This window comes from Piliocolobus tephrosceles, chromosome 15 (genome assembly GCF_002776525.5).
Source record: "Piliocolobus tephrosceles isolate RC106 chromosome 15, ASM277652v3, whole genome shotgun sequence".
Lineage (NCBI taxonomy): Eukaryota > Metazoa > Chordata > Mammalia > Primates > Cercopithecidae > Piliocolobus > Piliocolobus tephrosceles.
The window spans coordinates 32,667,425-32,680,723 of NC_045448.1; the positions used below are offsets into that span (position 1 = coordinate 32,667,425).

The 13,299-nt window shown below is 41.1% G+C and overlaps 1 protein-coding gene across 4 annotated transcripts in view; it reads left to right on the forward strand.

Annotated features, from left to right (window-relative positions):
• The window catches only part of TTC27 (tetratricopeptide repeat domain 27), a 191,910-nt gene that overhangs the window by 17,950 nt on the left and 160,661 nt on the right, over positions 1 to 13,299 (forward strand). For all 4 annotated transcript variants that reach the window (XR_002732440.1, XM_023216383.1, XM_023216384.2 and 1 more), the window contains one exon: positions 4,876 to 4,978. Coding sequence is in view for 3 of the 4 variants with exons in the window: in XM_023216383.1 (XP_023072151.1) it covers positions 4,876 to 4,978 (103 nt within the window). In the remaining variant the exon portion in view is untranslated. The remainder of the gene's footprint in view (positions 1 to 4,875; positions 4,979 to 13,299) is intronic.

Genomic DNA, 13,299 nt, shown 5'->3' on the forward strand with positions numbered 1-13,299 from the left:
TTCCTTCCTTCCTTCCTTCCTTCCTTCCTTCCTTCCTTCCTTCCTTCCTTCCTTCCTTCCGGCTTTTTTTTTGTTTTGAGATGTTGTCTTGCTATGTTGTCCAGGATGGCCTTCAACTTGTGGGCTCAAGTGATCCTTCTGCTCCAGCCTCCTGAGCAGCTGGGACTACAGGCACCTGGCTTATATCATTCTCTTAAGGGTGTTATTAAAAATGGCTTATTTGATGAAATAAGATAAAATAGTAAAGAAACATTACATACTTATCCAAGTTAATTTTAACCTTTTAAATTAATTTTTGAGTAACCTGACTCCTAAGAAATGTATCAAATTATTTATGATGATATTATTTTTGCGAAATTATAGAAGAAGCAGATTTTCCCACAAACCCTAATCTATGAAGTATATAGACTAGAATTAGTATTATGTAAGTGGTTGAGTAAAATGAGTCTTGGTTTTGAAATTAACAGCTGTGTGACCTTATGCTAGTTAATTTCTCTGAATATCAGTTTCCATTTATAAAATGGGATAAACTGGCAAATATTTATTTGGTGCCTTGTGAGTATACTACTGCTCCCTGCTGTCTGGGAGGTTCTTGACTATTGTGACTTCTCAATCAGACCATTCTGTAATAAGTGTTATAATCAGGAGATAAAATCTAGAAATTATCTAAAGCAAGACTTCAAGTTTGCTTTTTTATTAATGCATCAATTTTTTCTTTCTTTTTTTATTTTTTGAGACAGAGTCTTACTCTGTCGCCCAGGCTGGAGTGCAGTGGCATTATCTCAGCCCACTGCAACCTCTGCCTCCCAGATTCAAGTGATTCTGCTGCCTCAGCCTCCCAAGTAGCTGAGACTACAGGCATGTACCACCACACCCAGCTAATTTTTTTCTATTTTTAGTAGAGATGGATTTTCACCATGGTGGTCAGGCTGGCCTCGAACTCCTGACCTCGATGATCTGCTTGCCTCAGCCTCCCTTAGTGTTGGGATTACAGGCGTGAGCCACCGTGCCCAGCCTCAATTTTCAATTTTTCAATTTTTACTTTTATTTTTGTAGAGATGGGATCTCACTGCATTGCCCAGGCTTGTCTGAAACTCGTGGCTTCAAGTGATCTTCCTACCTTGGCTTCCCAAAGTGCTGGGATTGCAGGCATGAGCTACTGTGCCGGCTCTCTATTTTTATATTAAGCAATTCTTGACAAACTGAAAAAAGGTCTGATACACTTACTAGTAGAAAAATAGGCTATGCTTTCTATATTTGTTTTATTCTTCCCTCCCCCATATAAAGATTTTTGATTTAAGAGTTAATTTATAGATGTGATTTTTAAGAGTTCAGCATATTTTTATATATATATATATATATATTTTTTTTTTTAAGAGTCAGAGTCTCTTCTCTGTTGCCCAACCTGGAGTATAGTGGTGTGATCACAGCTGACTATAACCTTAAACTCCTGAGTAGCTTGGATTACAGATATGCACCACCATGCTCAGCTATCTAAAAAATTTTTTTGTAGAAATGGGTTCTCACTGTGTTGCCCAGGCTGGTCTTGAATTTATGGCCTCAGGTGAGCTTCCTGCTACCCAAAGTGCTGGGAATACAAGTGTGAGCCACTGTGCCTGGCCTTGTATTATGTGTTTTCTTAAAAGTGAAATCTTTTTGACTGGATGTATCTAAATTCCTGTGTCTAGAAAAGTAAAGAATAAGCTGCCAGACCTGACTCACTTATTGCTGACAGCAGATAAGGGACAGATAATTGAAATGTAAACTGACTTCATGCTATAGTGATAGGAAAAGAATGAAAATGAGTCAACACCTCAGGGAATTCAGTTAAAAACTGTCTGAAATTTCTTTGCTATTAGATAATTTTACATTTCCTTACATGGATTGAGGAAACAGTATTAATTCGAAAAGATTTTGTCATGGAGTCAAAATTCATTTGTGGTTGCATCGCGGTTGTAGTAGTTGTGGTGTATAACACTTCAGAAGCGAACCAGCCTATGGTGTGTAGCAGTTTAGAAGGGAACCTGTTAGTCAAATGAAGAAATTAAGTTCAAGCAAAAACGTCCTTTTGAGCCAGATGCTGTGACATATACCTGTTGTCGCAGGTACTTGGAAGTCTGAGGCAGGAGGATGACTTGAGTCCAGGAGTTCAAAGCTGCAGTGTGCTATGATGGCACCTGTAAATAGCCACTGCATTCCAACCTGGACAGTGTAGTGAGACCCCATCTCAAAAGAAAAAGCCTTTTGGTAATTGTCATCTCATATTTGTAGGTAACTAAAAGGAAAACTAATTCTTAGACTTTCATGTGATATAATGTAAAGTAATATAGTTACAAATAATTTATAATGAGCTTATCAAAAGTACCTATCATTGCTTGTACACATGTACATATACACACATGCACATATACAGAGGAAGCTCTGGAGGAATATAAACCTTGGTCACAGATTTTTCTGCAAGAGGAGGATTCTGCAGGAGGCGGGACTGTGGAAGAGAGATTTTCAGTCTTCACTGTATATACTGTTTGTTTGTTTGTTTGTTTGAGACAGAGTTTCACTCTTGTTGCCCGAGCTGGAGTACAGTGGTGTGATCCTGGCTCACTGCAACCTCCGCCTCTCGGGTTCAAGTGATTCTCCTGCCTTAGCCTCCCAAGTAGCTGGGATTACAGGTGTGTGCCACCACGCCTGGCTAATTTTTTGTATTTTTAGTGGAAATGGGGTTTCACCATGTTAGCCAGGCTACTCTCAAACTCCTGACCTCAGGTGATCCGCCCACCTCGGCCTCCCAAAGTGCTGGGACTACAGGCGTTAGCCACTGTGCCTGGCCCTTTTTTTTTTTTTTTTTTTAAAGAGACTAGGTCTCACAATGTTGCCCAGCTGATAAACTCCTAGCCTCGAGGGATCTTCTCATTTCAGCCTCCTGAGTAGCTGGGATTACAGGTATGAGGTACCATAGCTGGCTATACTTTTATATTGGCTTGTTGTTTCTTGTTTTTATTCTTTTTTTTTTTTTTTTTTTAATATATGTTGATCAAGTAAGAAAAAGCATCAGCGAATAAAAGAAAAAGCTACTATATGCTCAGCTTGTACATTATTTAAGACAGTGTATAAAATCCAGTTTCTGACTGGGTGCACTTCCTCATGCCTGTAATCCCAGCACTTTGGGAGGCCAAGGCAGGTAGATCACTTGAGCCCAGGGGTTGGAGACTACCTGGGCAACATGACAAAACCCCATCTCTACCAAAAAATAAAAAAATTAGCTGGGCGTGGTGACATGGCCAGTAGTCCCAGCAACGCAGGAAGCTGAAGTGGGAGGATCACCTTAGCCTGGGGAGGTCCAGGCCGCAGTGAGGTGTGGTCACGCCACTGCACTCCAGCCTGGGCAACAGAGTGAGACCTTGCCTCAAAAAGGAAAAAAAAAAAACAAACGGTTTCTGCCCTCAGAAATGTATGGCTCAGGTAGAGTTATAAACTTGAAAAACAAGTGCTGTCCAATATGGTGCCAACTTCTAGGAACAGCATAGAAGTTCAAAGAAGTGAAAGATCAGTATGCGCCACAGTAGCAGGAGAAGACTGTAAGGAAGAGGTTTCATACGGGTGTGGAAGCAGTCTTCTCAGTTTGGGGGAACATCTGAATCCAAGGTATTTCTTACTGTGTAGATTGTGTAAATTATATTGCTTTGAGGAGGATATAGAGATGAATAAGAAGTGATTTCTTATCTTGTTGGATAGTAGACAGTATTGGAACCTGGGATTACATACATAAAATGCAGTGGAATGTGTTTGCAAGGGAATTACAGATAATGTGCTGCAAGTTCAGGTGATGGAAAAATCAACCTTATAGGGGGTTCTTGCGGGAGGCCTCTGAAGGAGTTGGTACTTGGGTTAAAGTGGTAATAGAGTGCCACAGAGCAGGATGAATGCAGCCTTTTTTTTTTTTTTTTTTGATAGGGTCACGCCATGTCACCCAGGCTAGAGTGCTGTGGCGCATCCTCAGCTCACTGCAACCTCTGCCTCCCAGGTTCAAGCAATTCTCCTGCCTCAGCCTCCTGAGTAGCTGGGACTACAGGTGCACATCACCATGCCTCATTAATTTTTGTATTTTTAGTAGAGACAGGGTTTCACCATGTTGGCCAGGCTGGTCTCAAAACTCCTGACCTCAGGTGATCCACCTGCCTCAGCCTCCCAAAGACGGGAGCCACTGCACCTGGCAAATACAACATATATATATGTATATATACACACACACACATATGTATGTATATGTGTGTGCGCATAGGTATGTGTGTGTGTGTGTATTTTTTTTTTGAGGAGTCTTGCTCTGTCACCCAGGCTGGAGTGCAGTGGCACGATCTTGGCTTACTGCAACCTCCGCGTCCGGGGTTCAAGCGATTCTCCTATCTCAGCCTCCTGAGTAGCTGGGACTACAGGTGACTGCCATCACGCCCAGCTAATTTTTATATTTTTGTAGAGATGGGGGTTTCACCATGTTGGCCAGGTTGGTCTTGAACTCCTGACCTTGTGATCCACCCGCCTCAGCCTCCCAAAATGTTGGGATTACAGGCGTGAGCCACCATGCCCAGCCACAGCTTATGTTTTAAAGGAGGCGATGATAAGTTCAAAATGGCATCAGGAAGTCCAAGTGGCTAAAAAAAAAAAAAAATACAGGCTTTGAGAGAATGGAGGTGAGGTGTTATTCTCATGGAAGACATAGATGTAGGTTTTGGTATTACTAAAGAGAGCAGTGGATGGGTAATCTTATTGAGGAATAAATTTAATTTTATGAATGTAAAAAAATTCTAAAAATCTTAGTTAATGTAAAAAGTTTTCTAAAGTATCCTTTTATTTCAGCTTACGTGGTGTTTTTTTTCCTAGAGCTTGCCATGGTGGACTTTGAGATGTGTGAATATTCATCAGCATTTGCTTGAGGAACGCTCACCTCTGCTTTTTACTCTTGCTGAAAACTGTATTGATCAAGGTATGTAGCAGATTTTGTTTGATATGGGCATGTAGCTCCGTTCTAATTACTTGACTGATATACTCCTTTTTCGTTTATTTTTTTGTCCGGTAGTAGTGCCTTTTTGTTTGGAGTTGTTTCTTTCTTTCTTTTTTTTTTTTTTTGATGTAGAATATCACAAGTTGTTTTGTTGTCAGATTATAGAGTTCCTTTTGGTCATTTTAGTTTAAAAAAGATATCTACTTTCACTTACTTTACCTACTGAGAAAGGGTGATTTGCTGTATGATTTTATCTCATATTGTTTAAAGATATTGTAATATTTTCTCTGTTCTTTAAGAAGCCTCATTGGAAACAAATGTACTCTCCTTAGTTCTTTTTTTTAAAAAAGTCCTTAACTAACTTAAGCTGGAGTAAATTGTGTTAAATTACACAAAGAATAAGAAATTATCTTATATCCTATTGCATACATCAAGAAAAGCGTAAGAAAACAGTTGATAGAAAATAAGTTTCACTGAAGTTAACAATGGGTAGGGAGGCTATTTTGTATTTGATTTTATTAGTATTTTTTTGTAACGTATAATATACATGCAGAAAAATACCTAAAACCTAAATGAAAAATTTGCCAAATAATTATAAACCAAACATCGATGTAAGTGCCTCCTGCTGCCTTTGTTGCAGATATCCCTCCTGTATCCTAGGGAAAGACTTTGAAAAAGAGGAGAATCTTAGGTGCCTTAACACTTGGTTTCCAGTCTTCCTAGTTTTGGGGATGGTTTTTTTTGGCGAAAGTTGCCACACAAAACAAAAACAGATTCTCTTGTGGTGAAGGAATACGTGAACATAAATGAGCTTGGACTTGACCATGAGTTTTTGAGTTACAGAAGTGGGATTTGACTTTAGCTGTGTCTGGTTCCAAAGCCCAGACTCCTTTCAGATTCAAAGAGTATGGAATGAATATGTATGTGTAAGTCCAAGGGACGTGGGGAGTGGTAGTTAGCATCATTCTGTGTGGAGAAAAGTGATCTGTACTTGATGGAGGTAGCACATTCATGAAGGTATAACATAACTCTCGTGTGTGCATATATAATATAAGAGGCTTCTGTACCTTTTGGGCATCTGTTTCCTTCAAGAATTTTATGTTATGTTATGTTATGTTATGTTATGTTATGTTATGTTATGTTATGTTATGTTATGTTATGTTTTGAGATGGAATTTTGCTCTTGGCAATGGCGCGATCTCGGCTCACCGCAACCTCCGCCTCCTAGGTTCAAACAATTCTCCTGCCTCAGCCTCCTGAGTAGCTGGGATTACAGGCATGTGCCACCACGCCCAGCTAATTTTGTACTTTTGGTAGAGACAGGGTTGGTCAGGTTGGTGTTGAACTCCTGACCTCAGGTGATCAGCCTGCCTTGGCCTCCCAAAGTGCTGGGATTACAGGCGTGAGCCACTGAGCCCACAATTCTTCAAGAGTTTTTACAGTAACAAGCTAGGCCAGAATACAGTGGAGAGGACTATAGCTTGTTTCGTCATAAATATTCCTAAGCCAGGTGAGTGGTTGAAACTAATTTCTCAGTTTTTATTTTATTCTAGGACAGAAATACATAAACATATGCTAATCTTAGATAAAATGACCATGTATACATAATTTAAATAGAGATAATAATGAAAGTAGGCCGGGCACGGTGGCTCAAGCCTGTAATCCCAGCACTTTGGGAGGCCGAGACGGGTGGATCACGAGGTCAGGAGATCGAGACCATCCTGGCTAACACGGTGAAACCCCGTCTCTACTAAAAAATACAAAAAACTAGCCGGGCGAGATGGCGGGCGCCTGTAGTCCCAGCTACTCGGGAGGCTGAGGCAGGAGAATGGCGTAAACCCGGGAGGCAGAGCTTGCAGTGAGCTGAGATTGCGCCACTGCACTCCAGCCTGGGCAACAGAGCAAGACTCCGTCTCAAAAAAATAATAATAATAATAATAATAATGAAAGTATTATTCAATCAGTGTAATAATTGATTAATTTATGTCGTTTGTTCCAGGACTTAGTTTATATTCTTTCAAGGTGTTTAGGTAACATAAGGCTGGGGGTCAAGCAGGGGACCCATTAGATGTGAGCATAAATGTTGTAAGTCATCCCTTGGTATCCAAGGATTGGTTCTGGAACCTGACCCTCTCATACCAACATCCTTGTATGCTTTCCTTATGTATCTTTTTAAAAGGTAGGAACCAGGCCGGGCACGGTGGCTCACGCCTGTAATCCCAGCACTTTGGGAGGCTGAGGCAGGTAGATCACAAGCTCAGGAGTTCAAGACCAGCCTGGCCAAAATGGTGAAACCCCGTCTCTACTAACATACAAAAATTAGCTGGGCGTGGTGGCGGACACCTTTAATCCGAGCTACTTAGGAGGCTGAGGCAGGAGAATTGTGTGAACCCAGGAGGCAGAGGTTGCAGTGAGCCAAGATCACGTCATTGCACTCCGGCCTGGGCGACAGGGCAAGACTGCATCTCAAAAAAAAAAAAAATAAATAAATAAATAAAAATAAAATAAAATAAAATAAAACAAAAGGTAGGAACCATATGGTATGTTTGGGAGAGGATTCTATTCTATAAGTTAAAATTAAGTTCCAAACCAGAAACTAAGATAGCTGGAAAATGTGACTTTAAGTGACTCATTCCCCAAGAGGTCTCAGTTCTTTTCTGTATTATATTTCAGCATGTCATTTGCTTTCCCTTGCAACTAAGAATTTTTTATGTTGCTGTTCTAGGCTAATCAATGGCACTTTTCAGTTTATCTAGTCATAAAATGGTCCATTTTGGCTAGGTCTAAATAGGTTTGTAGATAGTACTGAATTATAACCTTTCATGAACGATTTCATTTTTAAAATGTTTTGTTCTGGGATTTGATCCAAATGTTGTCCAAATGGTCACTTATCACTGAAATACGATTCAGTGCCCAGAGAAGGGTATTATATTTGAAATCTTGCCCTTGAAGGATCATCAGAAAGTTAGCAGGATTTTTTTTTTTCATTCTATGAAATATAAGCAAAGGATTTTATGAACAACTATGATATTTAGGTTTTTGTACAGACTTGTTACACCAGCATAATACAGTGGAATGGAGCCTATCATCATGTCAGCATAACTTTGCTGGGCTGATTACGTCTATAATAGGAGTAGGTCAGAATCTTGAAAATATATTCCTCAGTACAATCTAACGCATTCTTTTGCATGTCACACTAAATAAAAGCATGATTCTCTAAAGAACTACTTCGGGGCATACAACAATTGATTGTGGCATCCAGTGCTGAAAACATGTTATACATAGTGCATGAGATGTAATATTGCACTTTAGCTGTTTGAAGATGACCTCATAAAGTCACTAAGAGAAACCAGGTTAAAATACTTTGTCATCCAGTCCTGCTGTGATGTTTCAGGCAGCTCTGTGACTCTGGGATTAGGTTGTTTCCACATTGAAAAAGTGTTCAAAAAAACAGTCTCTGTGGTGACTCATGCCTGTAATCCCAGCACTTTGGGAGGCTGACGCAGTGGATCACCTGAGGTCAAGAGTTCAAGACCAGCCTGGCCAACATGGCGAAACCTCATCTCTACTAAAAACATAAAAATTAGCCAGACATTGTGGTGTGTGCCTGTAATCCCAGCTACTCAGGAGGCTGAGGTAGGAGAATCTCTTGAACTCGGTGATAGAGGTTGCAGTGAGCTGAGATCACACCACTGAACTCCAGCCTGGGTGACAGAGTGAGACTCCATCTCAAAAAAAAGAAAAAAAAAAAAAAAAAGAACGAAAACAGTCATTTGGTAACTGATGCATACATTGATTTCTTTTCATAAATTTGATACTTTGGAATAAATTTTATTGAATGTACTAAACATCATTGTCTGTAATTGTAATTGTCCATTAAGGATTTCATTTAGCATAGCATTTAAGTAATCTCATGAGAAGAGATTTTGGTTTTAGCATACATTTTAAGTGTGGGTGACATTTTGATCCAGAATGTCACAAATATTCATTTCCAGGGAGAACTTCCTGATTTATTAAAATAATAATATATGCCTATGGGTCAACATGCTCCTTTTTAAATTTAAACCTTGGGTTATCTATCTTCAAAGCTCAAAACTTTGCTTCCATTGTTGACTCATTGTTTTCCACCATTCTGCATTTCTAGCCAGTTCTTAAATCTTACCAGTTCTTCCCCAAGGGACCCATATTGATCTCTCTTTTCCATATTTATAGCTTTTATCCTAATCTGAAATCTTTAGTTTGGAAAGGCCCTTTAGAGATAATCTTGTCTAGCTAAATCATTTTACAAAGAATTGAGACTTAGAGAAGTTGCCCAAGAACCAGCACAATGATGTGGAGTTTCTTACTCCAAGTCCTGCTGACACTTTCCCTTGCTTTTGATAATGCAGCTAACATTTCTGTAGTGTATACACCATATCAAGCACTCTTTGAAGTCTTTAATTATATTAACTAGCTTATTCCTCACAACTATGAGGTAGAGCCAAAGATGGTGTAATAGTGGATATAGTGTGCCTTTTAAAAAAAGCTTTTTTTTTTGAGACAGAGTCTTGCTCTGTCGCCCAGGCTGGAGTGCAGTGGCGCGATCTCGGCTCACTGCAAGCTCCGCCTCCCGGGTTCACACCCTTCTCCTGCCTCAGCCTCCTGAGTAACTGGGACTACAGGTGCCCACCACTATGCCCAGCTAATTGTTTTTTGTATTTTTAGTAGAGACGGGGTTTCACCATGTTAGCCAGGATGGTCTCGATCTCCTGACCTCGTGATCCGCCCGCCTCAGCCTCCCAAAGTGCTGGGATTACAGGCGTGAGCCACCGCGCCCAGCCAGCTTTTTCTTTTTTTTTTTTTTAAGTTTAATTAACCTACAATAAGATCTCATATTTAAGGTGTACAATTTGTGACACGTTGTATATGTATACACCTGTGAAATAATCACAATTAAGGTGATTAACAGGGTGTAGCATTTCATGTTATTACTATTTTTTTGAGACAGGGTCTTGCTCTGTCATCCGGGCTGGAGTGCAGTGGTGCGATCTTGGCTCACTGCATCTTCGAAATCCTGGGCTCAAGTGATCCTCCTACCTTAGCCTTCTGAATAGGTGGGACTATAGGCACGTGCCACCACACATGGCTAAGTTTTTTTTTTAGATGGAGTCTCGTTCTGTTGCCCAGGCTGGAGTGCAATGGTGCAATCTTGGCTCACTGTAGCCTCTGCCCTTCCAGGTTCATGAGATTCTCCTTCCTCAGCCTCCCAAGTAGCTGGGATCACAGGTGCCCACCACCATGCCCGGCTGGTTTTTGTATTTTTAATAGAGATGGATTTTCACCATGTTGGCTAGGCTGGTCTCCAACTCCTGACCTCAAATGATCCATCCTCCTCAGCCTCCCAAAGTGGTGGGATTACAGGCATGAGCCACTGCACCTGGCCTTTTTTTTTTTTTTTTGAGACGGAGTTTTGCTGTGTCACCCAGGCGGGAGTGCAATGGCGTGACCTCGGTTCAATGCAGCCTCCGTCTCCTGGGTTCAAGTGATTGTCTCCTGCCTCAGCCTCTCAAGCAGCTGGGACTATGGGCGCCTGCCACCATGTCTGGCCAAGTTTTTTAGTAGTTTTAGTAGAGACAAGGTTTCACCATGTTAGCCAGGCTGCTCTTGAAGTCCTGATCTCAGGTGATCTGCCTACGTTGGCCTCCCAAAGTGCTGGTATTACAACAGTGAGCCACTGTGCCTGGCCTGCCAGGCTAGTTTTTAAATTTTTCTGTAGAGAAATTTAAAATGTAGAAGTCTCACTATATTGCTTAGGCTGGTCTTGAACTCCTGGCATCAAGGGATCTTCTCACCTCGGCCTCCCAAAGTGTTGGAATTAAAGGCATGAGCCACCATGCCCAGCCTGACATAGCATTTTAAAATCTAGTTTTTAGTTCATGATTCCCTGTGTGAACTCAAGCAGTTCACTTGACTTGTAAACCAAGGTTTGCTTCCTTATAAAATAATCTTTGAATTCTTTCCAGGTATAAAGTAATGTGATGTTTTGTAGTCCGGCTTCTCACTCATGCTAATGGTGGACTCTTGGAAGTTTGTGTCTAAAAAATTATCCCCTTTTTTATTGGACAGTTTCAGAGATTACTTGGAGAAGGAGCTCATTTCATTGTTAAGATTAATGATTGCTACAAAGTACTTTTTTTTTTTTTTGAGAGACAGAGTCTCGCTCTGTCACCCAGTACTTTTAAAATTAATTACAAAATCTTATATTGTCACTTTCATGCAGTATTTCTGCTAACTAGAGCTGTACTGTTCAATATAGTAGCTACTAGCCATGTGTGGCTACTTAAATTCAAATAAAGTAGAATAGATGAAATTGCAAATTCAGCTCCTCAGTTACTGGCCACATTTCAGGTGCTCAGAAGCCACATGTAGCTAATGGCTGCCATCTGGACAGTGCAGCTGTAAACTGCTCAATAACATCAGGGAAAGTTGCATTGAACAACACTGCTATTGAGGACTGGCTTGAGTGTTCTAAATGCTAATTTCATAATGTCTTATGTTTTTAATGAGGAAATTTTTAATTAGTCCCAGTTTTATCTTTGGCCTTCTATCTCCTGCTGAATTTGATATTTAATTTAATAAACTCTTGAGTGCTTGTTGTGTTCCAGACACTGTGCTAGGTGCTGTGGATATCAGTGAACTTAGTGAGATAAGGACTAAAATACAGGTAGGACAAACAGGTAATGCAGAGTAAGGAATGAGGGAGAGAATGTGATTGTTCTGAACCGGGAGGTCAGAGAAAGCTTCACCAAGTGGCTGATACTTGCACTGAATCTTAAAGAATGGTGGGGATTTTTTAGGTAGAGAACTTGGAAAGGACATGTACTATGTACAAAGAGAGGTAGAGAGACTTGGAACGTCTTTGTGAATTTGGGAATTCCAGTAGTTTGGAATGCCTGGAGCGGAGTGTGAAGGGTGTGTGTCTCAACTGATGAGGTTTTCCGGATGGGGAGGAGCTAGATCATGAGGATGCTGGATTTTCATCTCCTTGGTGATCACCACGAAAGGGTTTTTAGAATATTTGCTCACACCGAGGATATTATTTGAGTTGTGATAGGTGCTGGGCCTATGCCAGTGGATGAGACACACATAGACCCTCCTTGGTAAACCTTACAAACTTGATGTGAGGTTGCAGCCAAATTCTACCCATCTTTTAAGGCCCCACCCTTCTGATAAGGTTTGTTCAATTATCCAATCTTTATGGGTTTCCCCCTCTGCTACTTTTGGTCAATGGCACACAATTTAGAATCAAACTAACTGCATATTGACTCATTCAATAATGATTGTGTGTCTTTGCTTCTTAGCTACCTAGATCTTCCTACCCCACCCCGTTTTTAGGGAAGAGTAGGACTTAAACCTTGCAGTAAGATCTAGCACAATTTTTTTTTTTTTTTTTTTTTTTTGAGACAGAGTCTTGCTCTGTCGCCCAGGCTGGAGTACAGTGGCGCGATCTCGGTTCACTGCAACCTCTGCCTCCTGGGTTCAAGCGATTCTCCTGCCTCAGCCTCCCCAATAGCTGGGACTACAGGCGCCCGCCACCATGCCTGGCTAATTTTTTTGTATTTTTAGTAGAGATGGAGTTTCACCATGTTGGCCAGGCTGATTTCAAACTTCTGACCTCAAGTGATCCGTCCACCTCAGCCTCCCAAAGTGCCAGGATTACAGGTGTGAGCCACAACACCCTACCCCTACTTATTTTTATTCTAATCCAGAGTTACCAGCTGTAACTTTTCCTCATTTTGCAGGTTCAAATGTATTTCTTATTTTTCCTCCCTCCCTGCCTCCCTCCCTCCCTTCCTTCCTACCTTCCTTCCATGGAGTCTTGCTCTGTTACCCAGGCTGGAATGTACTGATGGAATCTTGGCTCACTGCAACCTCTGCCTCCTGGGTTCAAGCAATTCTCCTGCCTCAGCCTCCCAAGCAGCTGGGACTACAGGTGCTCACCACCACGCCCGGCTAATTTTTGTATTTTTAGTAGACACAGGGTTTCACCATGTTGGCCAGGCTGCTTTCAAACTCCTGACCTCAAGTGATCTGCCTGCCTCAGCCTCCGAAAGTGCTGGGATTACAGGTGTGAGCCACTGTGCCTGGCCTAGGTTCAGATATATTTCAAGCCATCATCTTTCATACTATTGTTATTTCTGAATCTGTATCTCTATGCAGGTATTACCTGGAGACGTTATTTGTTTTTCTTTATGCTTGTCTGATATTTATGAAATTCAGCTTCTCAGGAGAATGTGGATGTTTGGATGACGGTACTGCTATGGG